At 40.3% G+C, this 27956-nt stretch overlaps 1 protein-coding gene across 3 annotated transcripts; it reads left to right on the forward strand.

Annotated features, from left to right (window-relative positions):
* On the forward strand, window positions 1-27808 carry casd1 (CAS1 domain containing 1). Of its 3 annotated transcripts, XR_004223120.1 has the most exons (20): window positions 1-272; window positions 1390-1840; window positions 6185-6281; window positions 6531-6651; window positions 8174-8218; window positions 8435-8497; window positions 9702-9746; window positions 10824-10947; window positions 11181-11389; window positions 12619-13044; window positions 13797-13886; window positions 14841-14960; window positions 16856-17012; window positions 18766-18845; window positions 19932-20033; window positions 20870-21010; window positions 21704-21781; window positions 22461-22553; window positions 23294-23899; window positions 24332-25827. XR_004223120.1 is itself a non-coding variant. In XM_012965604.3 (19 exons), exons 2-19 carry the CDS (start codon window positions 1405-1407, stop codon window positions 23549-23551), a joined length of 2685 nt encoding a protein of 894 aa, XP_012821058.1. In that variant the 5' UTR covers window positions 1-272; window positions 1390-1404; the 3' UTR covers window positions 23552-27808. The 3 variants fall into 3 exon arrangements, 2 of the variants coding, with proteins under 2 accessions (XP_012821058.1, XP_012821059.1); XM_012965604.3 differs by having other exon boundaries at window positions 23294-27808; XM_012965605.3 differs by lacking the exon at window positions 1390-1840 and having other exon boundaries at window positions 23294-25827.
* Window positions 27809-27956: the final 148 nt, after the last annotated feature.

Genomic DNA, 27956 nt, shown 5'->3' on the forward strand with positions numbered 1-27956 from the left:
ACATAACCATTGCTAAGGTAACTACACCTGGGGGCAACTGGACTGCAACAAGAACCTGGAAATCACAGCCCCCTTACACACCAGCAGGTGCACGACAGCCAGACAAGAAGGGATAATAAACTGTGCCTAAATTAAGCATTATTCTTCCAGTTCAGATCAGGAAGAAACACTGATCCCTGTGGAGTGCTATGAAAAGGTGCTTCGGGATACTCCTCCGGAAAAAACATATGAAGAAACTGAAAACTGAAAGCAGAGTGCTCTAACAGATTACGGTAGTTATGATGTTGCAATGATTATAATCTGGGCATTCTCCCTACCAACCTTGGAATGCATTTGTAAAGGTTTAATGATGTATAGTTGCTGGCACACTAGTTATCTGGGCTTTTACTGTGTTTGTTGGGTTTCTTGTTATACTCTTGGATGCAAGTTACAGTCAATGCTGTGAGTAAATCACTAACAGCAGTGTTTTAGTTGTATAGGTCAGGGTCTCACAGCACTGTGTGCTAATCTTCACATATACTGCTGAATAGGATTCATTTAGCATATTCCTAGCTGTGGCACCTTACCTTGCTGTGACATTACAGTGGTACAAAGTACACTGGCCTTGAGCTACACAACATTTGGAGACACCAAGTGTCTGTCACACTGTTCTTTGTATAGAGCCTGGTGGCCCCCACATGGCGTGCCAACTGCAGCACTGTACTTGCCTCTGACATTGCCTTGTTTAAAGTGGCAGTCTACAGTATCTATTTACACTGGTATTAGAGAAATTGTTTCTGCACACTGCATAGTGTTGGGGTTCAATTACATGGTGACCCCTTATACTGTATCTTGTGTACTTTAGCCTTATTTTAAAGTGACTGTAAATTGAGCCTGTGTTGTTGTAGGTGACCCAGTATTGGGCACAGAATGGCTGTCATTACTTCATCTTGTGCATAGTTTCATTTTGGTTATATTCTGTTCTCTGTGTACTGGGTATAGCTGTGCCTTGTGCTGAGGTTTGTAGTTCTAGTGCCAGTGCAGCGTGCCTATTATGGTCTGTTAGTACCCGGTGCATAGGTGCCAGCATATAGAGTGCACTGTGTCTGGTATTGGTGTGCCAGTGCCTTGGGTGCTCTGTTGAGCCTGTATCTAAGGAATATTCAATGCCAGGCTGCCCTGTTGAACCTGTATCTAAGGAATATTCAATGCCAGGCTGCCCTGTTGAGCCTGTATCTAAGGAATATTCTGTGCCAGTGCCTTGGGTGCCCTGTTGAGCCTGTATCTAAGGAATATTCTGTGCCAGTGCCTTGGGTGCCCTGTTGAGCCGTTCTGTGCCAGGGTGCCCAATAAGTGTATTTCCGTGGCTGTGACTCAGTCTTATGTAAAATTGTGTTTTGCCATTATTAGAGTGCCTTGGCACTTATGTCCCTCGACGACCAAAGCCCAGATATGCGCGGAACAATGAGCCGAACCGTGGGAAGCCGAGAGGCGGTGGAAGGGCACACTCCCGACCCGCCATCCCCTAGCTCTAGCCGGGGCACAAATAAGTGGCGAGAAGGCGGCTCCGAGGAGGAGCAATCCGTGCTGCTGTCATTCGAGGAGCCCTCCTCCCTCACCGCAGACCCCCCACCGCATCCCTCCTCATCCCCTCCCTCTAAGCCGCAGTGCTGCCCCTCAGCGCCCGGCAGCTCTATCGCACGCTGCTGTCATGGAGGAGCCAAGATGGCGGCCCTGGCCTACAACCTGGGCAAGCGGGAAATCAATCAGCATTTCAGCGTGAGGAATGCCAAAGCGCTGGCCTTGGGGGCCGTGCTGCTACTCTCAGTCTGCCATGCCGTGTCCTGGGGATACTTCCAAGGTAAGTCCGGGGTCGGGCTGGTCGGTAGCCACTAACCTGCTGCAAAGGCCTTCTAACCCTTTCGGTGCCAGGTTGCACCAAACCGCACGCCGGGGCACATACCCTCACAAATAGTGTCTGTTTATTAGTAGAACTTGAGTTACCCGTATCAGCGAATCGGGCGTTTGCTTTCAATACTCTAATAGCGCTTGAACCATCAAAGTTAATTGGTTGCATTCGTGTTTTTCTGCATCCCGTTTTGTCAGTGTTTTGTTTCAGTTGCGCTGCTCATCTTGACATTTGTATTGCCCATTCCCGCCCCCTCTTGTGACATTTCCTCCTGCTCTCCCTTCCTTCCCTCACGGAGCCATTCATTACAGCCATGTATTCTGTATTCGGATAGAATGTTACTGACAGGTACACACTAACAGGCGATAGAATGACAGGTGTAGTATATACAACAAGTAGTTTAGTTCCTCCAAAGGCTAGTGGCGTATACCTGGGTTACCCCTATGACTACAACTCCCAGCATCCTTTGACACTGGCATGCAATGGGCCCCTCACCCCTGATGCACACAGTTAGTGGGGGAAAAGAGTGCATGAGCAATGTATGTTTCTCACTTAAGCTGGCCATACACGTAAAGATTTTTTTTCTCTCCCTAAAGGTCCCCATACACGTTAAGATTCGTTCGCTTGGCGAGATCGCAAAGCAAGCGGATCTTCACCCGATATCCCCACCTACGGGTGGGCAATATCGGGGAGCATGTAGGCTAATTGTTAATTAGATCGTTTGGCCCTGGGACCAAACGATCGAATAATATCGGTGGCAATGGAGCACTCGGTTCAGGGACCGCATCAACAAGCCGATGCGGTCCCCGATCCGACTGAATTTTCTAACCTGGCCGATCGATATCTGGCAGGCCCCTCGTTTCTGCCCCTACACAGCCTGATAAGCTTATATCGGCAGCTACAATCAGCCCGTGTATGGGGACCTTAACAACCAATTTCAGTGTGATCCAACTAATCTGTCAAATTATAGCAAGGTTAGTGGGCACCTAACAATCACACATCTAGTGATTTTTCATCCAACATCAGTTAATCCAGGGATCCCCAACCTTTTTTTTCCCGTGAGCCACATTCAAATGTAAAAAGACTTGGGAGCAACACAAGCATAAAACATGTTCCTGGGGGTGCCAAATAAGGGCTGCGATTGGTAGCCCCTATATGGACTGCCAGCCTATAGGAGACTCTGTTTGGCAGTACATCTGGTTTTTATGCAAACAAAACTTGCCTCCAAGCCAGGAATTCAAAAATAAGCACCTGCTTTAAGGCCACTGGGAGCATGTTGCTCACCAGAGACTGGTTGGGAATCACCATTTTCGGGCGGGTTTGAAAATTTTAGTCACTAACAATGCAATTTGCCCATTGTCCCACTGTTTGCAGGACCAAGCAGGTAGTTTTCCTAGCTTCAACTATCTCTTGAAATTGTCGGTTTTTGTTGATGGGCAAATAGTACTTATAAATGTCAGTGCCACTTTTAAAAGACAGTTTCAGGGTGAGTTTCGTCCTACGATAATGAAAAGATCTTTTAAAAATGTTAACATGTATGGCAAGCTTTACCCTGTCTGGGGGTGCTTTGTACACAATGCGTTACCTCCAATGCATGCTCATTATTTGAGGAGTATAGTGTCAATCTAACTAGTTTTGACACCTTCAGGACTGGGTTTTAGTTTAATCAGAAACCCCCGTAACTCATAAGGTTACTCATACAGATTTACACATTGTCGTAGCATGCCCCCAGCAGTGCTGAAAATTATCATTCTGTTCCACAGGCTATGTCCCCTTTTTGCTGCTTTGAGCTTTCTTAGGGGGTCTGCCCCATAGTTTTTTAGATATCAAGTGGAACCCATCCCTGTGGTTATTCTTTGTACTGAAATTATATTATTGCCTTGCCAAAAAACACACTTATATCAACAGCTCTTAACATTTTTTACCTTATGCCCATATTTACACAGCATTACATATCAAACTGGGAAACATATGTATTTGCTTAATGCATTGAAATCACAGGACTTAAAATGGATAGGCTTTATGATTTATTTTATGTTTCTATACATGTTAACTAATAGATATTGACGTAGGTTTGTCTGAGTAAAGAGTTTTTTTTACATCTGCTTAATTGTATTAATATATGAGTGGGAGCAGCCATGATTACTCTGACAAGGAAACCGCATTCAAAAATATTAGGGTTTCTATGTAGAAATAGGCCAATAGGTCACACATTTACATAGCAAATAACAGATAAACACCTGTTCCCTTTATTTTATTATGGTATTAATGGTCATTTTTTTTCAGGCCAGTTATGACTCCTTCCACTGTTATTAGAACAAATATGCAGAAAGATATGGGTTCCCTGTGTAGAATAGCTTATTTAGCCCTGTTTATAAACGGTATATTTTCACTTTAAGTTAGGCTCTCAGTGAGTTTTGGTGGAATTGCACTAATTTCCTTGTTCAACCTGGGAACTGAGCAAGGTGGTTGCAAAGTGATTGTGGACGAGTGCAAGCTTCTTGCCCATCTGGATTGACCAGCGACCTAAAACACAGGCAGACATCCGGCACGTTTTTCAGTTTTGACAGATTGTGAAAACTGTGATGGATGAGACGGAACGGCTCAACCCAACTGCTACGTGTGCAGTTGTCCTAATAGGCAAAGAGTCCCATGTAGTCTGAGCGGAAAGGCAATTGAAAAGAATAAATATTTGTCCATTTGTTTCCTTGTCACTAATGCCCACCAATCATTTCTGTCTTAAGCAAATATTTGAGTTTCAAATGCATTTCTTTCAGTATTCAGTGTGAGCTTTTAGAATACATTTCCAATCCTGTGTTACCAAAATAACCAAAGTTAAGGTAATTACTTGCTCAGAAGCTAGTTCCTTCTCTACTCTGTGCAGATTTATGGGGCCATGTTTCTAGATATGGTATTATGATTGCGTTCATTGGTTGCACTGCTGACGTGCTTTGTGGTGGCAGCCCATTTCCTTGTCAGCATCATGAAACATAGTGCACTTTTCAGATATTTTTATCCGTGACAGCTAATGTAGTTTTGCATTACAAAAGGAGTCTCTAAATGAGTCTTTGAATGACATGCCTATAGTGAAATACAAAATACGTGTTTTGATCAAGTATTCCGGTCATTAACAAAAATAAGCCAATAGAAAGTGACACTGAATTTTTGGGCACTGTTACCTACAGTAGAGAGGTGCCAAAACCCTATATAAAACATGGCTGCGACTTGCTTGTGCGGCTCTAGCTTTAGGGCTATGGATTGCCAGAGCTGTGGCAAGTATCATTAAAACACCTTGGTGTGCCACAGCCATAAGCATCAGAGGGCAGTGAATGCACACAGGGGTCTGTAGTAGGGGGGGCTATTTCTGACACAAAACAAACTTTAACTCTTGATAATGAGCCTATAATTTGTATAGATTTTATTATATTTTGAATTAAATATGAGGATAGAGAGACCAGTGTCATTAGATTTGGAACCATTTGTTCAGGGTCCAGGCATTCTGGAATCCAGTTCGTGGCATGGGTATCAACTTTGTTAGTTTATTGTAACTGTCATCCCTTGCCATATATTCTCCCCAAGAAAATGTGCAAGCTGACTTGAGCATTACTGTTACATTTTAGTGACAACACATAAAGATAAATGGAAATGGGCAGAGAAGGCATTTCTGTACTTAGAAAATGAATAGAAGTGAATTGGTTGTTCCTCTGTCCTGCTGCATTTTGTATCCTGTTCACTGATGCTTTCAAGATTATGTTACTTTGTAGTCAACCTTATATTTTTCATCATATTGGTATTTTATATGCAAGTGAGCCATGATGGCTGTTGGCCAGGGCACTTTTTCCAAAGATTCTGCTGAAACAGTAAATTACAAGGGACACATTTTTATGAGGGAATACTTGACTTTACTGAGCTTAAACTTTTGAATTGACCCTCTGAAAGGGTCATTTCAGCAGTACAAGCCATGTAAAATATGCAGGATAAATACACCAGAAAAGGCTGCAGTGATTCCCTTGTATAAATATGAACTGACCTCTCTGTTTCCATTCTTACTTTTTCTCTTTTACTAATCAATTCCTCACATTACCCCGTCTCAGACATTTTAAATGTGCAACTAAAAACCTGAGTTGTTATATTGTTTTATTTTGTAACAGAAATATCAAGTATGTACAGAAGGGATATCAAAATTGTAGTGCTTTATATAGTACAAAATAGAGAATATTCTGATTATGGCAGCAACCATTTTGAATGTTTTTTTCTTGACTTTTTTTTTTTGATGGCTTATTCATTTATTTCCAGGAGAAGGCACATGCAAGTACCTTATATCCAGTGGGCGGTTCCTAGGAGAGAAAGTATGGCAACCATACAGCTGCATGATGCACAAGTACAAGAGCAGGTATGTAGTATAAAGGAACTTGCACCTCTCATTTTGTTTTTTTACTCCAAGTAACTGCATAATGAAATATGAACTGAAAAATATTTCTTGTTCTACAAGTCTCAAAAAGTAGTGGATTTTAATAAAATGAGCTATTCTGTAAACCTGTCATAGAAACGCAGTGACATAACACATTTCTCTGTATCTGTAGTCTTATTTTTTGTCCTCTATATATGTTATAACACAATAATTTTAACCTTTTTGTTTTAGTGAAGCCAAGAGCTGTCTTGCAGAGCAATATGTAACATTTGTTGGTGATTCCCGGATTCGCCAGTTATTCTATGCATTTGTCAAGATTCTTACTCCTCAATACAAAGAGGAAGGAAACAAGGTAAATTGTGTCTCCTTTAGTGCAATGGCATTTAAGCACCATGTTATTAAGTACATATCTCCAAAAAAATGTCACAAAAGCACCACAAACCATCTTGCTTGCAAGGTAATTGCCTGCGGTTCATAGTTGTCATTAATGCTGTTATGTTGGTTGAACTAAAGTAAATCCTACCAACAATGTTTAAAAATCTAGTGAATTTTTTTTAGCGTAATGCAGGGTTATGGTTGCACTGAAACAAATCCTACCGACAATGTTTTAATATCTATAAAATCTAGTAAACAGTTTTCCCAGGGTAGAGGTTGATATGTAATGTATAGCACTTCTGCCTTGCAGCACTGGAATCATGAGTTTAATGTCAGCAAGGGCACTATCTGCAAGGAGTTTGTATGTTCTTAATGTGTCTGTGTGGGTTTTCTCCAAGTACAGGTATCGGACCCCTTATCCGGAAACCCGTAATCCAGAAAGCTCCGAATTACGGAAAGCCCGTCTCCCATAGACTCCATTTTAATCAAATAATTCAGAATTTTAAAACTGATTTCCTTTTTCTAAGTAGAAATAAAACAGAACCTTGTAATTGATTCCAACTAAGATATAATTAATCCTTATTGGATGCAAAACAGTCCTATTGGGTTTAATTAAGGTTTTATTGATTTTTTAGTAGACTTAAGGTTTTGAGATCCAAATTACGGAAAGACCCCTTATCCGGAATACCCTTGGTCCCGAGCATTCTGGATAATGGGTCCTATACCTGTACTCTGGTTTCCTCCCATCAGAGGTGGGCTAAGCTGGCCAGGTTGTGCCAGGCACATACACCTCGCTCCAGCACCCTCCCCCCCAATTGCATGCGAAGAAGCGTATGCATACAAAGTGACATCACAGGGGATGGGAGTGTGCTATGGCAAGCAGCAGTGGGGACAAGAGAGAGCAGACTATGGCTAGAGTGAAGATGTACGTGCTTGGTGCCCCCCCCCCCCCCCCCCCCCATTATTGCTCCCTTGGCAGGTGCCTTTTCTGTGTAGCTCTAGTTCCGGCCCTGCCTTCCACACTCCAAAAACATACAGGCATGTTAACTGGCTTTGGACTAATGAATATAGTGTGTGTGATTGCTAACTCCTCTCAGGCAGGGACAGATGTGAATGATGAATTATCTCCTAGGAAATATGTTGGTGCTATAAAAATAACAGGAAATAAATAAATAAAATAATGTATTAATAACTTTGGTGTTAATATCAGACAGGCAGCTTTCTGAATATGTTTGGCCATATAGTGCCTGCAACACAGATGTACATTTCACATGGATCTTTAGGAAATGTGGGTGGTTAGAAGTTACATTGCCAACAGTTTGTCCTACTCCAGCAACTAATCAGCAGTAAGCTTTTAATGGTTAAGTACAGTTAGGCTAATAACAGCAAATATTTAACTGGTTGACTTCTCAATACCAATACATCAGTAGATGTTAGATGTACAGTAACATTAAACATGAAGTAACACATGTTCTATTTTGACAACTTTTTCTTTACAGCATGAAAACATTGTTTTTGAAGATAAAGCTGCTGCACTAAAAATTGTAAGTTGTGTTTTTTTTTTTTAGCTTATAGAACTGTGTCTTTGTATTTGGGACTTATTATAATAGTAATAAATATCTGGATAGACCAAGACCTGTATGTTTGCTTATTATAGGCAGATATCAGATTGTTTAGGATTAACTTCTACATATTGTTCAATATTATCTGCCACTACTGCAGGAGCAACATAATTTATAGAAGTTTTCTTTTTATTTCAGGATTTTTTATGGCATCCAGAAGTCAACAACTCCATGAAGCAAGCCTTCCTGTCTCTGAGCGAAGTGAGTGCACATTCTTTATCAAGTAACTCAGCTACACATAAGTAGCAAATAGCCAATGGTCCATCTAGTCTACAAACTGGACAGATTATCCTTTTAATTCAGTTTTTGTGGCAGACATTTGTTTTTAAAGAAGAATTAGAGCTATTAAGTATACTGAGCATATGCAAAAAAAAAAATGGCCTAACAAGATCCAAGATGGCAAGCTATCGTGGTCAATTTTGTAGGCCTGGACTATTACTGTTTTTGAACCTTTTTGCTGATACAGTAATTTCTGTATATAAAAAAACACTATTTCTACTCATATTCATGTTTAGGGCTCAGTTTTCTGATTAAAGGAGAAGGAAAGGCTAGTAAAGAGTTAATCTCAAGCTGCAGGCATACCTTCAGTTGTCTCAATAGTGCCCTTAAGTCTCCCCATATTTCACCAGTTCAGATGATCAGAAGCCAAACAGGAAGAAAAAAATGCTGAGCTCTGTAAAGAAAGTTCCCATAATGCCTCACTCCTGCACCGCGACCCAGACCAAGTGTACATGCTCAGTTAGTTAGACTATGAGTCAGCTTCTGCTGATTGGCTCAGATCCACATTCCTGGTGGGGGGGAGTTAGTTCTTAGCATCCTTGAGGGAGGGGGGAGCAGGAGAGAGGAGAGGGCTGCGTGTCTCTGGCACAGGAATTGCAGACACAAGAAACATTTTGACAGGGAACTCAGTGCAGCGTTTCTGTAAGTGCTTATGGCTGTATTTACATATACATTTCTCATAAACCTTACTTAGTTTTTACCTTTCTTTCTATTTGTTTCGCAGCTGGCTAGTTTAAAAGTTCAGCAATTATATGGTGGCTGGGGTTAAATTTGTGGCAGCAACCAGGCAGTGGTTTATATGAAGACTGGAATATTTATAGAAAAGGACCTGAATAAAAAGATAAGCAATTAGAAGTAATAATAAAGTTGTAACCTCAGTGGGTAATATTTTTTTGGCCACTGGAGGCAAATAAATGAGAAACTGTACAAAAAAGAACAATTGAAAAGTTGCAAAAAAAAAAAAAAAGGGCGTTCCATAACATACTAAGTATTACACTTTTTCCTGTAGGGCTGCACCACTTGACATGGCTGAATTACAGCTCAAGTGTTGGAAAATTGTGATGTTTGCTGAAAGAGAAGTTAGCATAGGGTGTTGTCCTAACGTGTTCTATTTTTTTTTTTACAGAGTGCTATAGCAAAGCCTACGATGGTCATAGCAGGTGCTGCCACGGTAAGCTGCAATTATTAAAAAAAAAATTAAATTGCTCTGATGAAAACATTTGTTATCTACAAGTATCAACACAAATTTCTTCAGGCAATGTGATTTGGCTCGATTCTTTTACTTCAGTGTACTTGTCTAAGAGCCATCAGGTTTTGGTCACAATACACAGTGGGCCAGATTCATTAAAGTATGACTTACGAGTACGATTTGCGAAAATTCGCATTAAATACGAAAATCTCTGATGTGTCGTGCTTGTACGAAAATATCTTGGTACAATATGAAAGTTGCAAAGTTTTTGTATCTGAACGATCGTAAAGGCGGGAAAACCTTTCTGACTTTGAACCTTCAGTGCATGATTTTGGAAGCCTCCCATAGGACTCAATGGCATTCTACAGCTCTAACCTGGCCCAAGGAAAGTCACGATACCGAAGCTTGAATGAATCCGAAACTTTGATTTTGTCGCACAAATTGTCGCATGAAAGTATGAAAAAGTTGTAAACTTTACAAAAAATACAAATTCTTTGTAATCGGACCTGTCATACTTTAATGAATGTGCCCCAGTATGTTTGACATTGTGCTGTATGTACCACCGAAGAGAAGCCCATGAATGAGGGCTAAATAAATATCAATTGAGAGTGGTTGGCTCCATATTTCTGGTTACAATGCTGACCATTGCACAAACCTGTCTTTTAAGGAATTTTAAATATTATGGTAAAGGACAAAGTAGACAGTTTATTCTACATTCTTCAAAACCTGACAGCCTTGGATATTTACATATTCCCTCGCTCAGCAATGAAAACTACACTGTTGTGCCTAACAAAAATGATTTTGGGGGGTGCCAAGGGGACTGAAGGATTTCCTTCTCCCTTGCCAGCATCTCCCAACCTCCATACCATTTCCTTCTCCCCTGCCAATAAGCCTATGATATATATATATATATATATATATATACATATATATATATATATATATATATATATATATATATCACCCCTATACCCACCCCTGATACAAAGACAAAAATGGTTTATCCTTTATAAGTTGATGTTAATAAACCAGTTCTTGTTGCATTACATGTTTGTTTAGTGGTCGATAAAGATAAACAATGGAAGCCGTGGATCTCTTGCCCAGTACAAAGTAAACATGACTGCCATTGCACCTGTTTTGGAAAACCTGGCTGAGGTCAGCGAAGTCTACTGGTTCCTTCAAGGTAGTTTGATAAACTTAAAGCAAGATCTGGCACTCAGTTATTATAAAGATTGTTGCTCTGATTTGTTCTCTGCTGTTTTATCAGTTGCATTAATTACAAGATGAATCAAATATATTTTCCATTAGAAAAAACAAACCTTGATTATCTGAAACTGTGCTTTGTCGGCATTATTATTTAACCCCAATTAATTTGGATTTCATTCCTTGCCTTACAAACTTAATTTGCTTCTGTAGATCCAGTATATGAGCCATCATTAAGTGAAAGTCGCAAAATGATCACAAACAACAGGATTGATGCGTATAATGACATTGCTGCTGGAATATTAAATGGCACCATCAGAAAATCAAAAGTAAAAATTTTCAGTGTTTCCAGACTAATATCTGAAGAGATCATCTCCGAATCCTTAGATGGTCTGCATCTCCCTGAGCCAAGCAAAGATATAGTAAGTACATTTTTTGGATGGTTCTAACAGGTTGCATGATTTTAGTGCTGTGTGTTAACAGCTTTCTGTTTATACATGAGGGGTCATATACTTATCCCCAGAATGCAAGTGCCAGATCATTGAGGGGCAAAAGAGCCTACAAACCTCCTGTCCCCAATCAGTACAGCCCTGACTAACGTAGTGAGCACTGTATTTGTGGAGGAAGTGGCAGGTCTCACCGCTCGAAGCAGCAATTAGCAGAAGACATTGTGCAAAGTGCACTTTGCATATTGCGTTCTGTCATGTAAATGAGCCCTATGGGGTTTGTGAAATTGCCTAGAACAAGCAGATCAGGTGCAGAAGGTGCAAAGTTTGCCCCAGCTCTAGAAATCATCGGATATTAGTAGTTTGCTCTTTAAAATGAAATATCTCATTAAGTGCTATGGGCTACTAATGCGCATTACACCCATGTTATTACTTTTCCACTAACATTGTTATCACAGCTGCTCTGTTCTTTAGTACCTGGTGTATGACCAGGGTGTTGTGTGGCGAATGGGCATAGCTAGAGGACACAGGCCCTGGTGCAAATTTTGATACACCACCCCCTTCTTATGACAATTACCCTCTTCCTTCTATGCACTAATATCCTTCTTTGTTGACATATATCCTTTTTGTTGAAATTGTTTACAATTTCTTTTTTTTTTCTTCCCAGTGTTTAAAGGTCAGATTATTTGTGCTCATTGTGTGAGAGCCAGGGCCTGGGTGTGGTTGCATCTTTTTATAATCGCTATGGCTATGCCTTTGTTGAAGAGTTTAACCCTAAATATATTTCCAATAGACAGGGCATAATTATATGTATTTATGAGCTCTATTATAGACATAGACACACATAAGTATGGGAAACTAACCTTTTGGTTGTATTTCAACTGAATTATATTGTTTCCACTTCCTTGATTCAAGTGATTAGCGTGTCCTTGCAAGAGAAAATCATGCTGACTGGGGAGCCAGTTTACCACTTGTATGGGGTCACATTATGAGGCATGGGCCTACATTTTTACATAGCTGATCAGAGAAATTTGCTACTGGTGTTTGTTCCACCTGTACAAATCTAAGAGTCCTACATACTTTTGTCAAGTGAAAGTAAAATGTATCTTTCATTTTACACTGAGCTAATTATATTATAAGATGATATTATACTCTTAGATGTTGCATCTCATCTCATGCATGTTTCTGTCCTTGTTTTCCAACAGAGTGCCATGATTCTCATGAATGCATTCTGCAACAAAATTGTCAATCCCATTGACGGTTCATGCTGCCAGCCTACTCCTTCCCTTACCATCATACAGAAATTAGCTGCATGCTTTTTTATTTTTGCCATGATTGCTTTTGTATCGGTGACCATCGTCCAGCGGAACAAGCATCGCAGGAACAAACAATGCGATGATATAGAGAGTGGGGAGGAGAAGAAGCCAGCCACAGCAACACCCGCTGCCTCCAGTCTGGAGATTCTTCTCTTTTCTCTCAGCAAATTGGGCCTTATCATGGCCTATTTCTACTTCTGTGACAGAGCAAACCTCTTCATGAAGGAGAACAAGTTTTATACACATTCTTCTTTCTTCATCCCCATCATCTACATCCTTGTGCTAGGAGTGTTTTATAACGAAAACACAAAAGAGGTAATATTTGTGTTTCTGGTAACGTGTTTGTGTGTATCATTGCATAGCCAGCCTTTTGTGTCACAGAGTATAGGCAGAGCACCTTTGGAATGGACTTAAGGAATACATGACATTAAAGAGCCACTATATTCTATACACACTATATTCTTTCTTGGAAAACTGTGCTTAGTACAAGAGAATACCATGCAAGCATAGCTTTATACACCCCACTGATATCAGACCACACCCTAGGCTGCAGGACTACATTCCTTCTGGCTACTTGGTAGGTGATAGTAAAGGCTATGGTAGTTAACCTTCCCTCTAATTTCTTGAGGCTGTGCACAAAAATATCTTATGTTCGCCCTTTAAAGAAAAGCTGAATGCACAGAAGTTCAAGCAAGAGCTCAGTTATGTGTGTGTTTTGTGTACTTGATTTATTGTGTCATAATTTAAGTGTGTGTTCATTAGTGCACAGCTCAAAATCTTCATTAGGGTAGTCAACTAGACAGTGGCAGTTAAGGCAAGGCTAACCTTCAACCAGTACCACCATATATTTATACCCAAGCACAATTCTGCTTAAAGATTTGAGGTTATACTGACCCTTCAAAATAAGAAATAGCTTTTAGCTACACATCTGAAGTTCTATTAAAACTTAATTATACTTACCTATACTTTCAATCATACTAAAAATGCATTATAATTTAAAATTAAAATAATAAAATAAAATTATAATATTTAAAATTATATTTTCTCCACATGTCATTTTGTCCCAGGCTAAATTATTAAACAGGGAACAAACAGATGAATGGAAGGGGTGGATGCAACTTGTCATATTGATTTACCACATCTCTGGAGCAAGTTCTGTAAGTTACATATTTACCTAAACTTTTCTAAACAACTATCTGTATTCCACCATGGCAAGTTACAGTGTTAAAACCTGCGGTATCTTGTGCATTTTGGAAATTATTCTGTGCCAATTAAAGAAGCAGATATACAGCAGCTTTTTTCCTTTTAATGGGAAATGTTCCACAGCTTTGCACAGTGCACAGAAGGGTGTATAAATCAAACTGCAAATTACATACAGATACTGATGGATGTAGGAAGTATATTCTATCGTAGAATATAATTGAATGTAGTTGCATTAAATATTAAGTGTTACGTGTTAAGAGACACAAGAGGAAGAAGGTCCCTGACCCAAAGAACTTTCAAACTACTTGAGAGAAGATATATGCAGGTTTGTTTAGTATAATAAATACCCTATAACAGGGATATCCTTCTGGAAGCCTATGGACTAAATGCTGCCTTCCACATGATTTTATTGACCACACCCTGCTCAAAAGCTCAAATAACATAGTTTGTATGACACCATCACTTTATTGCAATCTGACTTCTGAATATGTAGTACAGTAAATAATCGGTTTCCCAACAAGAACAAAGTTGGATAGCAGTGCCAAATAAATCTGCCATTGCAGGAACTAAATATGTACAGAGTGGGATACTTCCAAAAGTTCATTCTCTGTATTCAGCCTGGTATAATGTTCAGTACCTACCAGTGTTTATACAATTGCAGACCAACAGCACCTTCTCTGCTGGAAGATGCACATATGCACTAGAGACACTAGAATAAACAATGTTATGTTTTTATGCCAGAAGCTAAATTATATATATATAAGTATAAATTTTCTATACGGTAGTTTGATCATTTGCTAAAATAAACCCTTGAGTAAAGCTAATGGTTTTTTATGCTTGCCTTTCATTTTATTTTTATCTTGCCAAAAATATATATTTTTGTATTCACTATATCTTTCTATGTACAGTTTTTGCCAGTGTACATGCACGTTCGAGTTCTGGTCGCTGCCTACCTATTCCAGACAGGTTATGGACACTTTTCTTATTTCTGGCTTAAAGGCGACTTTGGAATTTATCGCATTTCCCAGGTATGAGTTTAACAGGATTATTAAAGGGGCACTGTCATCAAAAGATAGAAAGCCTTATTTATGAAAAACTGGGCATGGAGCAAAGTATTGGTACAAAGCACCCTGTTGTTCTAATGTTATTTGTGTGCTGCACCCAGAGGCACATCCTGCTCTAAGTGTAGTAATGCATACAAAAGCAGCAGGATGTAAACTTGTATGGCATTCAAGCAGTGACAGTGCACTGCTCCTTGCAGTGGATTTTTATTCCAGGTCAAGGAGTAAAGCTCAGCTTGCACTTGCCAGTGGTACTTTGTAACTTGCACCTAGCCATTGGTAAATGAATCGGAGAGTCTGCGGTATTTATGAGTGAGTATTTATGGCAGTGTCATTAAATATGTAAACCTTCTTTCTGTAACACAGATTACCTTTGTCGGGCATTCTTTCCTTGGCACATTGGGTGTTTTTACCTAACTGCAGTGAGAAACCCAATCTTCCACTGCCATCAGTTCCGAAATCTGCCTTAAGCAGCTCATTTACCATTCATATTGTTGCAGGCAGGGAAGGGCATTTTGACCACTTGCTGTAACCTTAGATCAGTGTGCCATAAGCATTTATCTGGCCTTTCACTTAATAACAGTGATAGTTCTGTTTTAAACAATGAAAAATGATTAATATAAAGACCACCATTGTGGAGACAAAATATCCTGTAAAGCTGGCCACACATGCTCTGATATTAAACAGCTTAAACTGCATGTGATAGGAGGTACCATATTATCACACCACTGGCCTAGGGCCAGCAATGAAGTTTTTGGAACTGGCCAGTGGCCAGCAATTGAGTTCTGTGGCTAAATGTTACCCAAGCAACAAGCCAGTGTTACAGATGGAACACATAATGCAGCAGTGAGTAGTCTCTAGGTCAGGGGTGGCCAAACTACGGGCCGCAGGCCATGTCCGGCCCGTTGGTCTTTTTAATCCCGCCCGCTGAGGATTGGTGTGTCTCACTTTGTCCTGACTCGGCAAGTCTCCTCACGCAAGACTTGGTGTCAAGACTGCATGTAAGCGCTGGCCGACCCGTCTGTCAAATTTTAAAAGTTAATGTGGCCCCTGAGCCTAAAACTTTGGCCACCCCTGCTCTCTAGGTACATTAGTGGAGCTGCTGGCTAATATTTGCTGCACATTGCCCTGCATTTTTGTCTCATGGTATTCAAGCAGCCTGGGTAATAGTCTTTCTGGGCCAAGCTAACAATACCTATGGAAATCCTCCATCCCTTATGTTTACATTTACATCACTGCTGGAAGGGCTGTAATAGAGATCATTTTAGGATCAACCCTCTCTGTGTCAATGGCCACTCTTTCATCAGTGCTGCACATTGGCATGTAAACAAATGTGTGGCTTAGATCAAAGAGACAAACAGAAACATAGAATCTACAAAGCTGGCATTGACATTTTTTATACAAGTGCCATTAATGGTACAAAAGGGGTTAAAAGAGAGGTTAGCTTAAGAAGAGCAAACAGTTGCTTTATTTTGCACAAAATGGTTTTGATGCAAAACTGCATTATGTCCAGTTTTATGTCCCAGGACATTTTTGGCTTATAAGGGCTGTGACACACGGGGAGATTAGTCGCGCCGCGACAAATCTCCCTTGTCGCATACAACTAATCTCCCCGCAATGCAATCCCACCGGCTGGAATGTAAATCGCCGGTGGGATGGCATAAGCGGCGCCGCGATTTGCTGAAGTTGCCTTGAGAGGAACCGATTAGTCGCCCACGACAAGGGCGATTTTTTGCGGCACGACTAATCTCCCTGTGTCACAGCCCTTAGATAGATGTGAGTTCATCGTTTTCAGTAGGAATTTTGTACATGAATTTTTGCCTTTACTATACAAATGAATTCCACTGGCATCTTTTCCACAGGTTCTTTTCCGCCTGAACTTCCTCGTAGTGGTGCTTTGTGTAGTGATGGACCGGCCATACCAATTCTATTACTTTGTTCCACTGGTAACATTTTGGTTCATGTTCATCTATGCTACGATGGCTGTCTGGCCTCAGATACTCCAGAAAACTGCAAATGGTAATGTATTTATGTGTATCCTTCCTTTCTTTTTCTTTGTAATAATAATTTTATGTAGCCTTGTAAACATCTTAAACTAAGGCTGTTTCAAAGAGGAGTGTGCAACACTGGGCTGTTCTATATAAGACAGCTGTCTGTTTGACTCCCCTGCCAGGCACAGCCTATGCTGGGTTACACACAACTCTTACTGGAACAGGTGGGGGTACATATGTTGCCCAGTTTCCTAAGTTAAAATCCATACAGAACTACTTAGTCACTACTTAGTTATCTAAAGTACTACTCACTTGGGGTCCTCTGTTTGCTAGCCCAGGGCTCCTGCCACCATCCACCCTCCCCCATAAGGCAAGCTAAAAGGCTTAACATGGCTACTGCCCTTTTATATGCCTAGTGAGAAACCACTTGACATCCCTGTACCAATGGGTTACCTCCAGGATTGGACTGGACTGGTGGGGCACTGCGAGAAACCCTAGCCTTCATGGACCTTGCTGACGCAGGACTGCTGCCTGGCTGGGATCTGCTGGTCTACCCTCCCTCCTGGTTGGGATATGCGAGCCCATTCTCCCTTCTGGCAATGATCTATGGGTTCACCCCCCCCCCCCCCATACACACACACAAGCTAGTTGGGGTCTACGGTGGTTAAAATTTAGGGTTAAAAAGTATTTTCATACTCCTACATACTCCTAAAATCTCAGCCTGAAGTTCAGATAGTTTGAGATTAGGTGTTTGCTAGTTTAGTATATTTGTAATTATGCCTGAATGGCTGATGCAGAAATGCTTCCATGTTTGTAACATTGTTAAAGAGAAAGGTCCCTGACCCAATGGTGGAACTCAAAGGGAAATGCGAAAAAAAAAAAAAAAACAACTGCTTCCATAGATAAAATCTCAATCTCTCCTACAACTGCGGCCTCTTTAAGGCATTAGTGACTGGCGTTTAGTTACCCTATGAAATGAAAATGTTCCTTATTTGTTAATGGAGTTGTTAATAGGCTACACCATCATGCTTTATCTCTGTGTACGGTTAAAATAAATGGAAAGTAATTGACAAGAAAACCATGCTGGTTTGTCATCTGAAAACTTTAAGCCAGCCATACACTCACTTATGATATCGGTTTTGTACGATATTTTGGCTCTATTTATTGAACTCATGTTCATACCAAGGGGGTATACTGGTCCTTTAAATGGAGCTGTTTACCCTCCCAAGTTTCACTTGTCAATATAGTGTAAAATTGACAAATCCAAATTGCACAGTAGTGTCTGTATCTGTTGGCTAACTTCAGTTTACACATACAAAGGCAGGATTCTCAGCTGGGCATCCTTCCTCATTAGTTACATTTGGTCACCTAATTTGGCAAACTGGGGAATGTGATGAGAGAAATTGATAGAAGGTTTATATTCCCTGTAAGATTTCTATATATCAAATCACTCTTTCTGCAACCTCGGCGACGTGATTATTTATTTATTATGATTTATTTTATATTAGTTGTGCATTATTTGTCACATTGTCATAGATCATACTAGCAAGCTTACTTAGCAGATGTATGTGCATGATGATAGGAGAAATTAAATTCTGAGAGACTCATTAAGGAACACTGGGCAAATTTGCTTCAGTGCAGTAACCCATATAGCCTATCAGGAATTAGTTTTGCCAGTTCCTAAAGGTTAAATAATGTAAGCAAACCTGTGATTAGTTGCCTCAGTATTTCTTCCCAGAGAATAAATCTCTTTTTTTTTTTTGTTTTATTATTTTTTCCAGCAAACAGCCTATGGAATTGCGGCCTGATTATCAAGCTTACTTTTGCTTTGCTATGCATAATTTTTCTGTCATATTCTCAGGTATGTGTATCTTTCAGTCTCTATAAGTATACCCCCATTAAAGTAACTGGGTCTAGCAACAACTAGCAATCCGTAGCATGTTTGAAAGCTATTGTCTTATTGGATGCTATGGGTTAGTAGATCTGATGCAAGCTAGCATATCTCTGTTGCTGCAACTTTTGCTAATGAGACTAAAGGTGCCCATACACCTTCGGATCCACAAGCGAGCGGATCTTCTCCCGATATCCCCCACCTACGGGTGGGCGATATTGGGAGAATCCAGGCTAATTAGATCTGGGGCCAAACGATCGAATTATAACGACAGGTATAGGTAAAGTCGGTTCAGGGACCGCATCAACGAGCCAATGCGGCCCCCGATCCTAATAGATTTTTTAACCTGCTCAACCGAATCGGTCTAAGGGACCGATATTGGCAGCTAGAATCGTCCCGTGTATGGGCACCTTAAGCGACTGTCAGGCAATAAAACAGAAGGAGGACACAGTTGTTCTAGTAGCTGCCTTGCATCAGCATGACTGCATGGGGCAAACTCCTAAAACGATGAACCATTAATATAAATTGAAGATACTAGTTTAGTTTATTGCTTTCTGTCTTTAATGTCACTTCTCCTGCATCCAGCCAGTGCTGTGTATTGAATTCTACCCAGAGCCCGTGGCATCATATAAAGACAAAACAGAAAACCCAATACAGTTTGGAAGTCTTAGGCATGAGACCAAGGCTAAGCAACACAAGGCAACCCTTCCAGCTAATATCTGATATCCAAGCCTGAAGATGTCAGTGACTAATACTGGCCAATAGATGTAACACTGTGACATTGCTGTTTCAGACAGCAGTCATTGATCACTTTCTCTTATGTGGGAAGGGAATACTCATCCCTGAGGATGTCTAATAAATGAAAATATCCTTAGAAACAAATGCACGAAACTAAACAAAATCACATCACTAGAATATGTAACAAATCTAAATGAAGAATTGGAATTCGGTGCTTCTGTTTATCAGGGTAATAGTCAGCTTGCCAGTACTTTCCTTGCCAAGGTGTAGGTATCCCAGTACATCTGTTAATTCGGTTTGTCCCCCTTGTACATACAGGGCGCCTTTGAAAATGTATTTTCCCTGTGGCCTCTCTCCAAGCTGTTTGAATTAAATGGGAATGTTTACGAGTGGTGGTTCAGATGGAAGCTGGACCGTTTTGTAAGTATGCCTTTTGATATCACACCCCTTTACTTCCTGCTGCTTAAGTCATTTGAGCTGACATTCTGAATGAACGGAACAATAGAATGGTGGCCATGCAAGGGTCAATATGCAATATGGTATCGGTTTGTGTACGGTCGCCTCAAATGAGAGCAACAAATTCTGGCAACAGATGAGCTAAACTGCAGGTCACTATTCATTAAACAGCTGTTGCTAAACTACATGCCCCAGCCTTTTCCAGTAGTCCGTAATAATAATGGGCTTTAAAGGTTTGCTCTCAGTAACATACCATTATGCCCTCTTTAGGTTATTGCCCAGTGAAAACTCATCAGTAGACACCAGTGAAACAGTAACTTATAGCAGCCATATTACCTTGCAAGTTGGCCTAGTACAGTATATTATCCAAAATGCATGGGACCTGGGGTTTGCTGGATAAGGGGTCTTTCCATAAATTGGATTACCATAGGATGGATTGTTTTGCCTCCAATAAGGATTCATTATACCTTAGTTGGGATCAAGTACAAGGTTCTGTTTTATTATTACAGTGAAAAAGGAAATAAGTTTTAATATTTTGAATTACTTGTTTAAAATTAAGTCTATGGGAGATGTTCTTCATGTAGTTTGGAGCTTTCTGGATAATGGGTTTTCCGGACAACGAATCCCATACCTGTTTTTGCTTTGATTAATCTAGCATTTTAGTTTCAACAGGGGCGTGTCCCTAAAATGTTTGTAGTTCTTCAGAATGATTAATTGATCTTTATAAAATGTAATTTATTCAAATTAATTTGATAATTCATGCATTGCCTTTAATGTGTCCTGTTGTTCTTGTATTGCAGGCTGTTATCTATGGGATGGCGTTTGCCTTTATCTACCTGTGGCTGCAGAAGCACCAGGTGCTCTTTGAAGGGAAAGGAGAAGCCCTTTTTTCCACCAAAGTTTCCAGCGTGCTGCTCTTCTTCTCTGTAGTGTCATTCTTTGTAAGTATGAAACTGCACTCATGGTAATGTGCTCAGTAAATAGCGGCAATTCACACCACTGAGCTTCTGTTCTGCTATAGAATGTCTGATTTCAACATAAGAAGACAAGACTACATTGCCACTGTGACACAAAAAAAGTTATACTGTATATATGTGATAGTTAAATAATTAAATATTTATTATTACTAGTAACAGTAACACCAAAAGATGAAAGTGTTTTTAAGTAATTCAATTTAAAGTTCTGTTGCCCTGCACTGGTAAACAGTTGTGTTTGTTTCAGGAACTCTACTATAGATGATATAAATAAGCTGCTGTGTAGCCATGGGGGCAGCCATTTAAGCTGGAAAAGCAGAAAATGCACAGGTTAAGTAGTAGATAACAGAAAAGCTTTGTAGAATACAATAGTGTTTTACAGAGCTTATCTATTATCTACTATGTAACCTGTGCCATTTAGCCCTATTTCAGTTTGAATGGTTGCCCCCATGGCTACACAGCAGCTTATATAAACTATAGTAGGGTTTCTGATGCAAACACACAACTTGTACCAGTGCAGGGCAAAATACATAATATTATAACTGCTTTTACACACTTTTCTTTTTTGGTGTTACTGTTCCTTTAAATGGCAACACTTGGGCTTCTACAATGCAGACATTGTTAATATCTCACACACAGGTTTGTTTGTTTGTTTTTAAGACCTATTCAATCTGGGCCAGCAGCTGTAAGAACAAATCGGAGTGCAATGAGATGCATCCTTCTATTTCTGTTGTGCAGGTATTGTACTGTAAATCTCTCTGCCTATGCCTGTATTTCGTCTCTTCAGCCATTTCACTGATTTCAAATTATATTTATATCCCACTAAAATGGTGCAATGCTTTTAAAGAACCGGTGTCCAAAGTAATATCGTATGATTTGCTTCAAGGGGCACGCGCACATGTGAAGCAAAGGGCAATAATTGACATCTTATTTTAAAGGGGAAGAAAAACACTTATAAAAAGAAATATGCAGAAAGTGCTCCCATGAGTGCTTTTGTAATTTACTTTTATTTTTAAAAGGCTTTAAATGCCCTCCTCTTGCCAGGGATCCAGTGATCCAGGGTTTCATTTCCTATGTTGGAAGCCTTACCTGTTGCCTCTCTGTCTTGCCACTGACAGTTTTGGGCTCTGAAGGGACATTATGGCTTTCCATCCTTTTTATAGTAATATCTACACTTCAGCGTCTCTTTCAGCATTCAATAAAACTTTTTAAGTTAATCACAGGTCTTACACTTCTCCATGCAGATAGGCTTTCTGACTCCATTTAATATAGATATCACTCAGTAAATGCTAGTACGTATATATGTGTTCTCAGGTGGCGCTGTAAATGAATAGGCAGAGGCCTGATGGTATATATTTACAATTGTTAACCTTCATCACGCTCACGTTTATTTCTTTTTTTGGGTTCTTTTGTCCAGATTTTATCTTTCGTGCTTATAAGGAACATTCCAGGATACGCACGTTCTGTATATAGCTCTTTTTTTGCCTGGTTTGGCAAAATTTCTTTAGAAGTAAGTATGTGTTCTGTGTTTCCTGTTAAAATGAAGATTAAGGCTAATGCCAGACGAGGCGTAGGGCAGATATTTTCAGCAAGCGGATAATCGCTTGCTGAAAATTCCACCCTACGCCTCCTACATTTGCCTGCACCCGAATAGATGAGATACGGTCGAGTGCAGGCACATGTAGCCGATATACGCATAAAAACACGACTTTGCATTATCTTGCGTTTTCATGCGTATACCGGCTACATGTGCCTGCGTCCAAGTGTATTCCATTTATTCTGGTGCAGGCACATGTAGGAGGTCAGTCAGATTTTTTTCAGTTTTTTTCTTTTGTCATTCCTTGCTCCCCACCCATTTCCCCCCCCCCTTACTTTTTCTTGCTGTTAGTAAAATAAAAATGTACCTAAAAAAATGAACAAATCACTATAGATAACAAAATGACAAAAGCTTCATTTACCGAAGCAGGAAGCATCTCAGACCTCTTCCCTGCTCACTTTTGTCACATGGAGCAATAGAACTGAGCAGAGAAATGTCTGGCAATGCTTCTATAAAATAAGCCTTTGCTATTTGGCACCAAGCAGATTTTGTTACAGTGTAAGACTGCTAATATTATGAAATCTAATTTAAAAAAAAAAAAAAAATGTAATGTAAATTACAAATCATTTATATGATAGGGTATATGTCCCCTTTAACAGTTTCTTGCAAATTTAATGAAGGCATAAAAGACTAATGACTGCTTTCTTTCCTAGTTATTTATATGCCAGTATCACATTTGGCTGGCAGCCGACACAAAGGGAATTCTGGTGCTCATTCCTGGAAATCCTATGCTTAACATAATTATTAGCACTTTTATATTTGTGTGCGTGGCACATGAAATTTCTCTCATAACCAACGATCTCGCCCAGATTGTGGTGCCCAAGGAAAGCTCTGCCCTTACCAAGAGGCTTCTGTGCGTAGCTGGATTCCTTTGTCTCCTTTTAATGTTATCAGCACTCCAGAACACCTAGGACTTGGTTTGTATGAGAGACTGTGGGGAATGGATCCATACATAGCACGTGTGATACGGGAATACTCTGAAAAAGGCTGTAAGTGCTGTATATATTTATTCTCTGTACAAAACCAATATGGCTTCCTGATGCAGTCGCCAGTGTGGAACAGTGCCACGCAGAACATTTTGTACAAGAGCACTTCCGTTTACATTATTTCTCTTGTGAGGAACTGACAGTGGGGACTTCCCTGTGGTTAAAATAACAGCAAAAGCTTCACTGACCACTCAAGCTGTGAAGAGGTTCCATGAGCTGACATCCCCTTTTATTTTCCTTTTGGGGTAGGACCAGTTTGGCCTTTTGATGGATGTAAGTGCTTTGAGGGTGGCTTGTCTGCAGGGTGTACAGATTTTATTTTCTGCCATTGTAGATAATAGGGAATGTAAAATTTGCAATTATTTTTATTTCCTGGGGCATTTTTGTGTGTGGAATGAATGTTTTCACTTACCGTATGTTTGTATGTGGGTATGTGATGGTCTCCATCTTTGTATCAATCAAAATTTGCGTTAGAAATGGTTTATAAATACTTTATTGTAATGTGTGGAAAGAGTGTAAAATGATGTATTTATATATCTATATATATATATATATATATATATGACACCAGCAACTGGTTTTATTTTGTGTCAAAATTTGGCAGCTTTCTGTAACTTTACCTCTTCTAAATTTGTTTACCTGATTGGTGGGTAGTACATCCAATCATTGGTCTCTCTTTTTTTTTTTTTTTTTTCTTGGACACAGGTGACAACAGCAGATAGGAGGCTTTATATGGAGGATCATTAGAGGTAATCAGTTGGTATTGCTTAGAGGGGAAGGAAAGGTGGATGCCAAGGAGTAAGGTACCCCCCAGTGATTTTAGTTGCTTACCTCCTACACCAGGCACCAGCTCACACCGCCATTTTGTTCCTATGTCCCAGGCATTCTCTGCATCTATTGAAGCTGGGCACATTCACAGTACAGTAATAAGTAGAAAAGATCTGTACTGCCTAGGGTGGCAGAGGGAGTGGAAAAAAATGGCAGCAAGGCACTCACATGAGAAGCACCTGGCTGGTGCATTTTTGTGGAAGAGTAGCGCCGGCCCGTGGTAGGAGGTAAGCAAATCGACTAACAACTTGGCACCTACCAGTGATTCTACCATTTCCTTTCAGTGCTCACAGAATTTCCTGTTTGTGATCCCTTTATATTCAGTTTATACAATTATATATATATATATAGAATATGCTGTGCCTTCCATGCTGTTTTTACTTCATTTGCAGTTCAGATGCGCTTCAGTAATGGAAACCAAGCTATAGAACATGTGACATGCATTCATCTGCATGGGGCTTTTCTTTTTGGGAATCAGGACAGCAGCCCATCTCCATTAGATCTAACAAAGGAAGCCAAGCTTAGCTCAGCATTATGCACTGCTTTCTGAAGCAAATAACACTGATAATGTTGTCCTTCCAGCACAACAACCCGCTGTCCAATCTGCTGATAAGGGTCTGTCTAACCAAAACCTGTCTCCCCTTCCTGCGAGGGCTGACTGCTGTAGTCAGTTACCAACAATGTGCAATGTGGGCACTGTGGAAGACGGAGCCTGGACCTAGGTGTACATGGCAGCAGGTGTAGGCATTCAGCTGCATGGCATGGTAAAATGGCGTTGTTAGAATATTTTTATTCAAGCAAAAATGGCATTGTAATCTATAAGTTTTATACTATGTTTGTATTTTACCGTCAGGTACCTGATACTTGGAAACCTCAGGCTTTTCCATTTAGAATCAATAGAACCTCCTTTAAAACCAGTGTTCCGAGGAATTGATGTACATACACATTTATCTTGCAAGGGCTCATTGACTCCTGTTTGATCTGTCATAGCAGCCCATTGCAACGAGTGGTGAGAGTGCCGAGAACAAGTTAAGCTGTCAGCTCCTGGAGCGAGAAACGCACGGCAATGAGGCAGAATGGGAATGTTCCAAGTACCATTAGAACATTTATTTTTATATTTATTATATAATGTGGGTGAGCTAATAATTTATACAGACAGAAAACTTCCTCCCCACTCACCCATAGGAACATATCAAAGGATATAATGCTGTAAAAGATACTAAGAAATTTTCCCCTATTGTTTGTGCAGATAATAAGTCAGCCACCGATGCCATTCCCTGTTATACTGTATGTAAAGGGGAGGTTAGTTTCTTAGTAGCACAAAATGTCCCGATGTGCAAGTGCTTTTTGTGTCACTAAGCAGACATCCCTGTTGAACACAAAACACCATGGGTAGCACTGCTGCCTCTCGCCAGGGCAGTATCTGCAAGGAGTTTGTATATTCTTCCTGTGCCTGCGTAGGTTTCATCCCACACCCCAAAAACATACAGGCTGGTTCATCGGTGCTTTATAAAGTTGACCCTAATGAATTGGAGAGGGGCTCAGATTGTAAGCTTTTCTGGGACATGGGCTATGAATGATACAGGTATAGGACCCATTATCCAGAATGCTCGGGACCAAGGGTATTCCGGATAAGGGGTCTTTCTGTAATTTGGATCTGAATACCTTAAGTCTACTAAAAAAAACAATAAAACATTAATTAAACCCAATAGGATTGTTTTGCATCCAATAAGGATTATTTATATCTTAGTTGGGATCAATTACAAGGTACTGTTTTATTTCTACATAGAAAAAGGAAATCAGTTCTAAATTCTGAATTATTTGATTAAAATGGAGTCTATGGGAGACAGGCTTTCCATAATTCGGAAGGCTTTCTGGATAACGGGTTTCCGGATAAGGGGTCCGATACCTGTAGTATCTCTAAATGTCTCTGTGCTGTGTAGATGTGTCTGCACTATATAAATAACTGCTAATAACGACCAAAACCCCAAATCATCTTGGCTTCTATAAATTCAGTTATGGCACAGGGCCGAAATGCCACTTAGAAGAAAGGCCCCCTTGTACGTACAGCAGGGTTCCACCAGAGTGGCGCTCAGCTCACATGCTTCCTAGGGTGGATGTACATTAAGGAACCCAGAAGGTTTGGCTGCGGGGCTGATGTTCTGTCCTATGTGGTGTAGGGATGATAGGGGTTGGAAAATAGAAGCCAAGTTCATTCAAAACTTCATTTCCTCTATAAGGATTTTATGCTTCGATATAAGAAGTTTATAGTGGTGTTTATTGCAAATCCTAACAAGCTATTTCAGACTGCAAATATATGCATCAAGTACTTCCTATGGATTGCAAAAAAGCAACTGGCAGCCACTGCAATGCCATAATACCTTACCCATCCAGTTCAGTTCTAGAGAACTAACCTGTTATCTTGCATTCTAGCAGCAAGTCTGACCAAACGCCAAATCACTTTCCTAGTTCAGTCATCCCCGGGGGATCTATATGCAGCTGCTTTCAGAAAGACCCCCATGGCCCTCGAGCAAGCCTAGGATCAACACTTACTGGCTGTTTTCCTCTAATTCCTCTCCTGCTCTCCCAGAGATCATCTCCTACAGCCAGTAGGCTTTAGGCCCAGTCTAAACATTTTATCCCATCTGAGATATATAACAACTGGATCCAAGCTGCCCCTGGCAGTGATTGGCTCTGCTGAGCTGCAGGTGAATGTGTAAAACAAAATAGACCCATTTATATAACCTAGGCCCCCTTCCCAAACTGCACCACAGTTGAGCACTATCTCTGTTGCTTGATATCTTGCTCCAGCTCTCAGGCATTGAGGGGCATTTGTGTATTTTATTAGCAGATACAGCAAATGGCGTAGGATTGTGGGGTGGGGCAGTTTGGTAGGGGGCTTTCCTTATGTAGTGGGGTATCATGTAACATAAATGCCTCTAGAAGTAACAGCTGATATCCAGTTCTTTCACTCCAGAATGCCTATATGCCCTGTGTTCTTACCTGTTTATTCTAAACTGCTGCATCAATGACTCCCTCTTATTCTCATCTTGATTGTATGGTACAGACGCCCTCTGGTTTATTTATGGATTGTATATTATTGATTTATTATTGCACTTAGTGCCCATTGGGTTTGGTGGACTTTTTCTTTTAAGATGATGTGTGGAATATGCTCCAGTAATAAAGGTTTCCAAGGAGTAGTCTCTGGTTCCAAGATTGAGCGCTCAGATCAATCTCTTGTTACTGACGGGAAATGCTATTTAAAGTGTTTGGTAAACAAAGCACTTACCGAGGAGCAAGCAATATATTGTGGAATCTTGTATTTTCTATGTGTAATAAACGGTTTTAAAATGAGCATCTCTTTTGCCTGTTTTTAGTACCAGTGTGTTCCGCGCACACGCTCTGTCTCTCGGAGTAAAGGAGAAGGAAAGGTAAAAACTAAGTAAGCTTTATTAGAATACAGCCATAAGCCCTTACAGTAATGCTGCACTGAGTCCTCTAT

Source organism: Xenopus tropicalis, chromosome 6 (assembly GCF_000004195.4).
Source record: "Xenopus tropicalis strain Nigerian chromosome 6, UCB_Xtro_10.0, whole genome shotgun sequence".
Classification (NCBI taxonomy): domain Eukaryota; kingdom Metazoa; phylum Chordata; class Amphibia; order Anura; family Pipidae; genus Xenopus; species Xenopus tropicalis.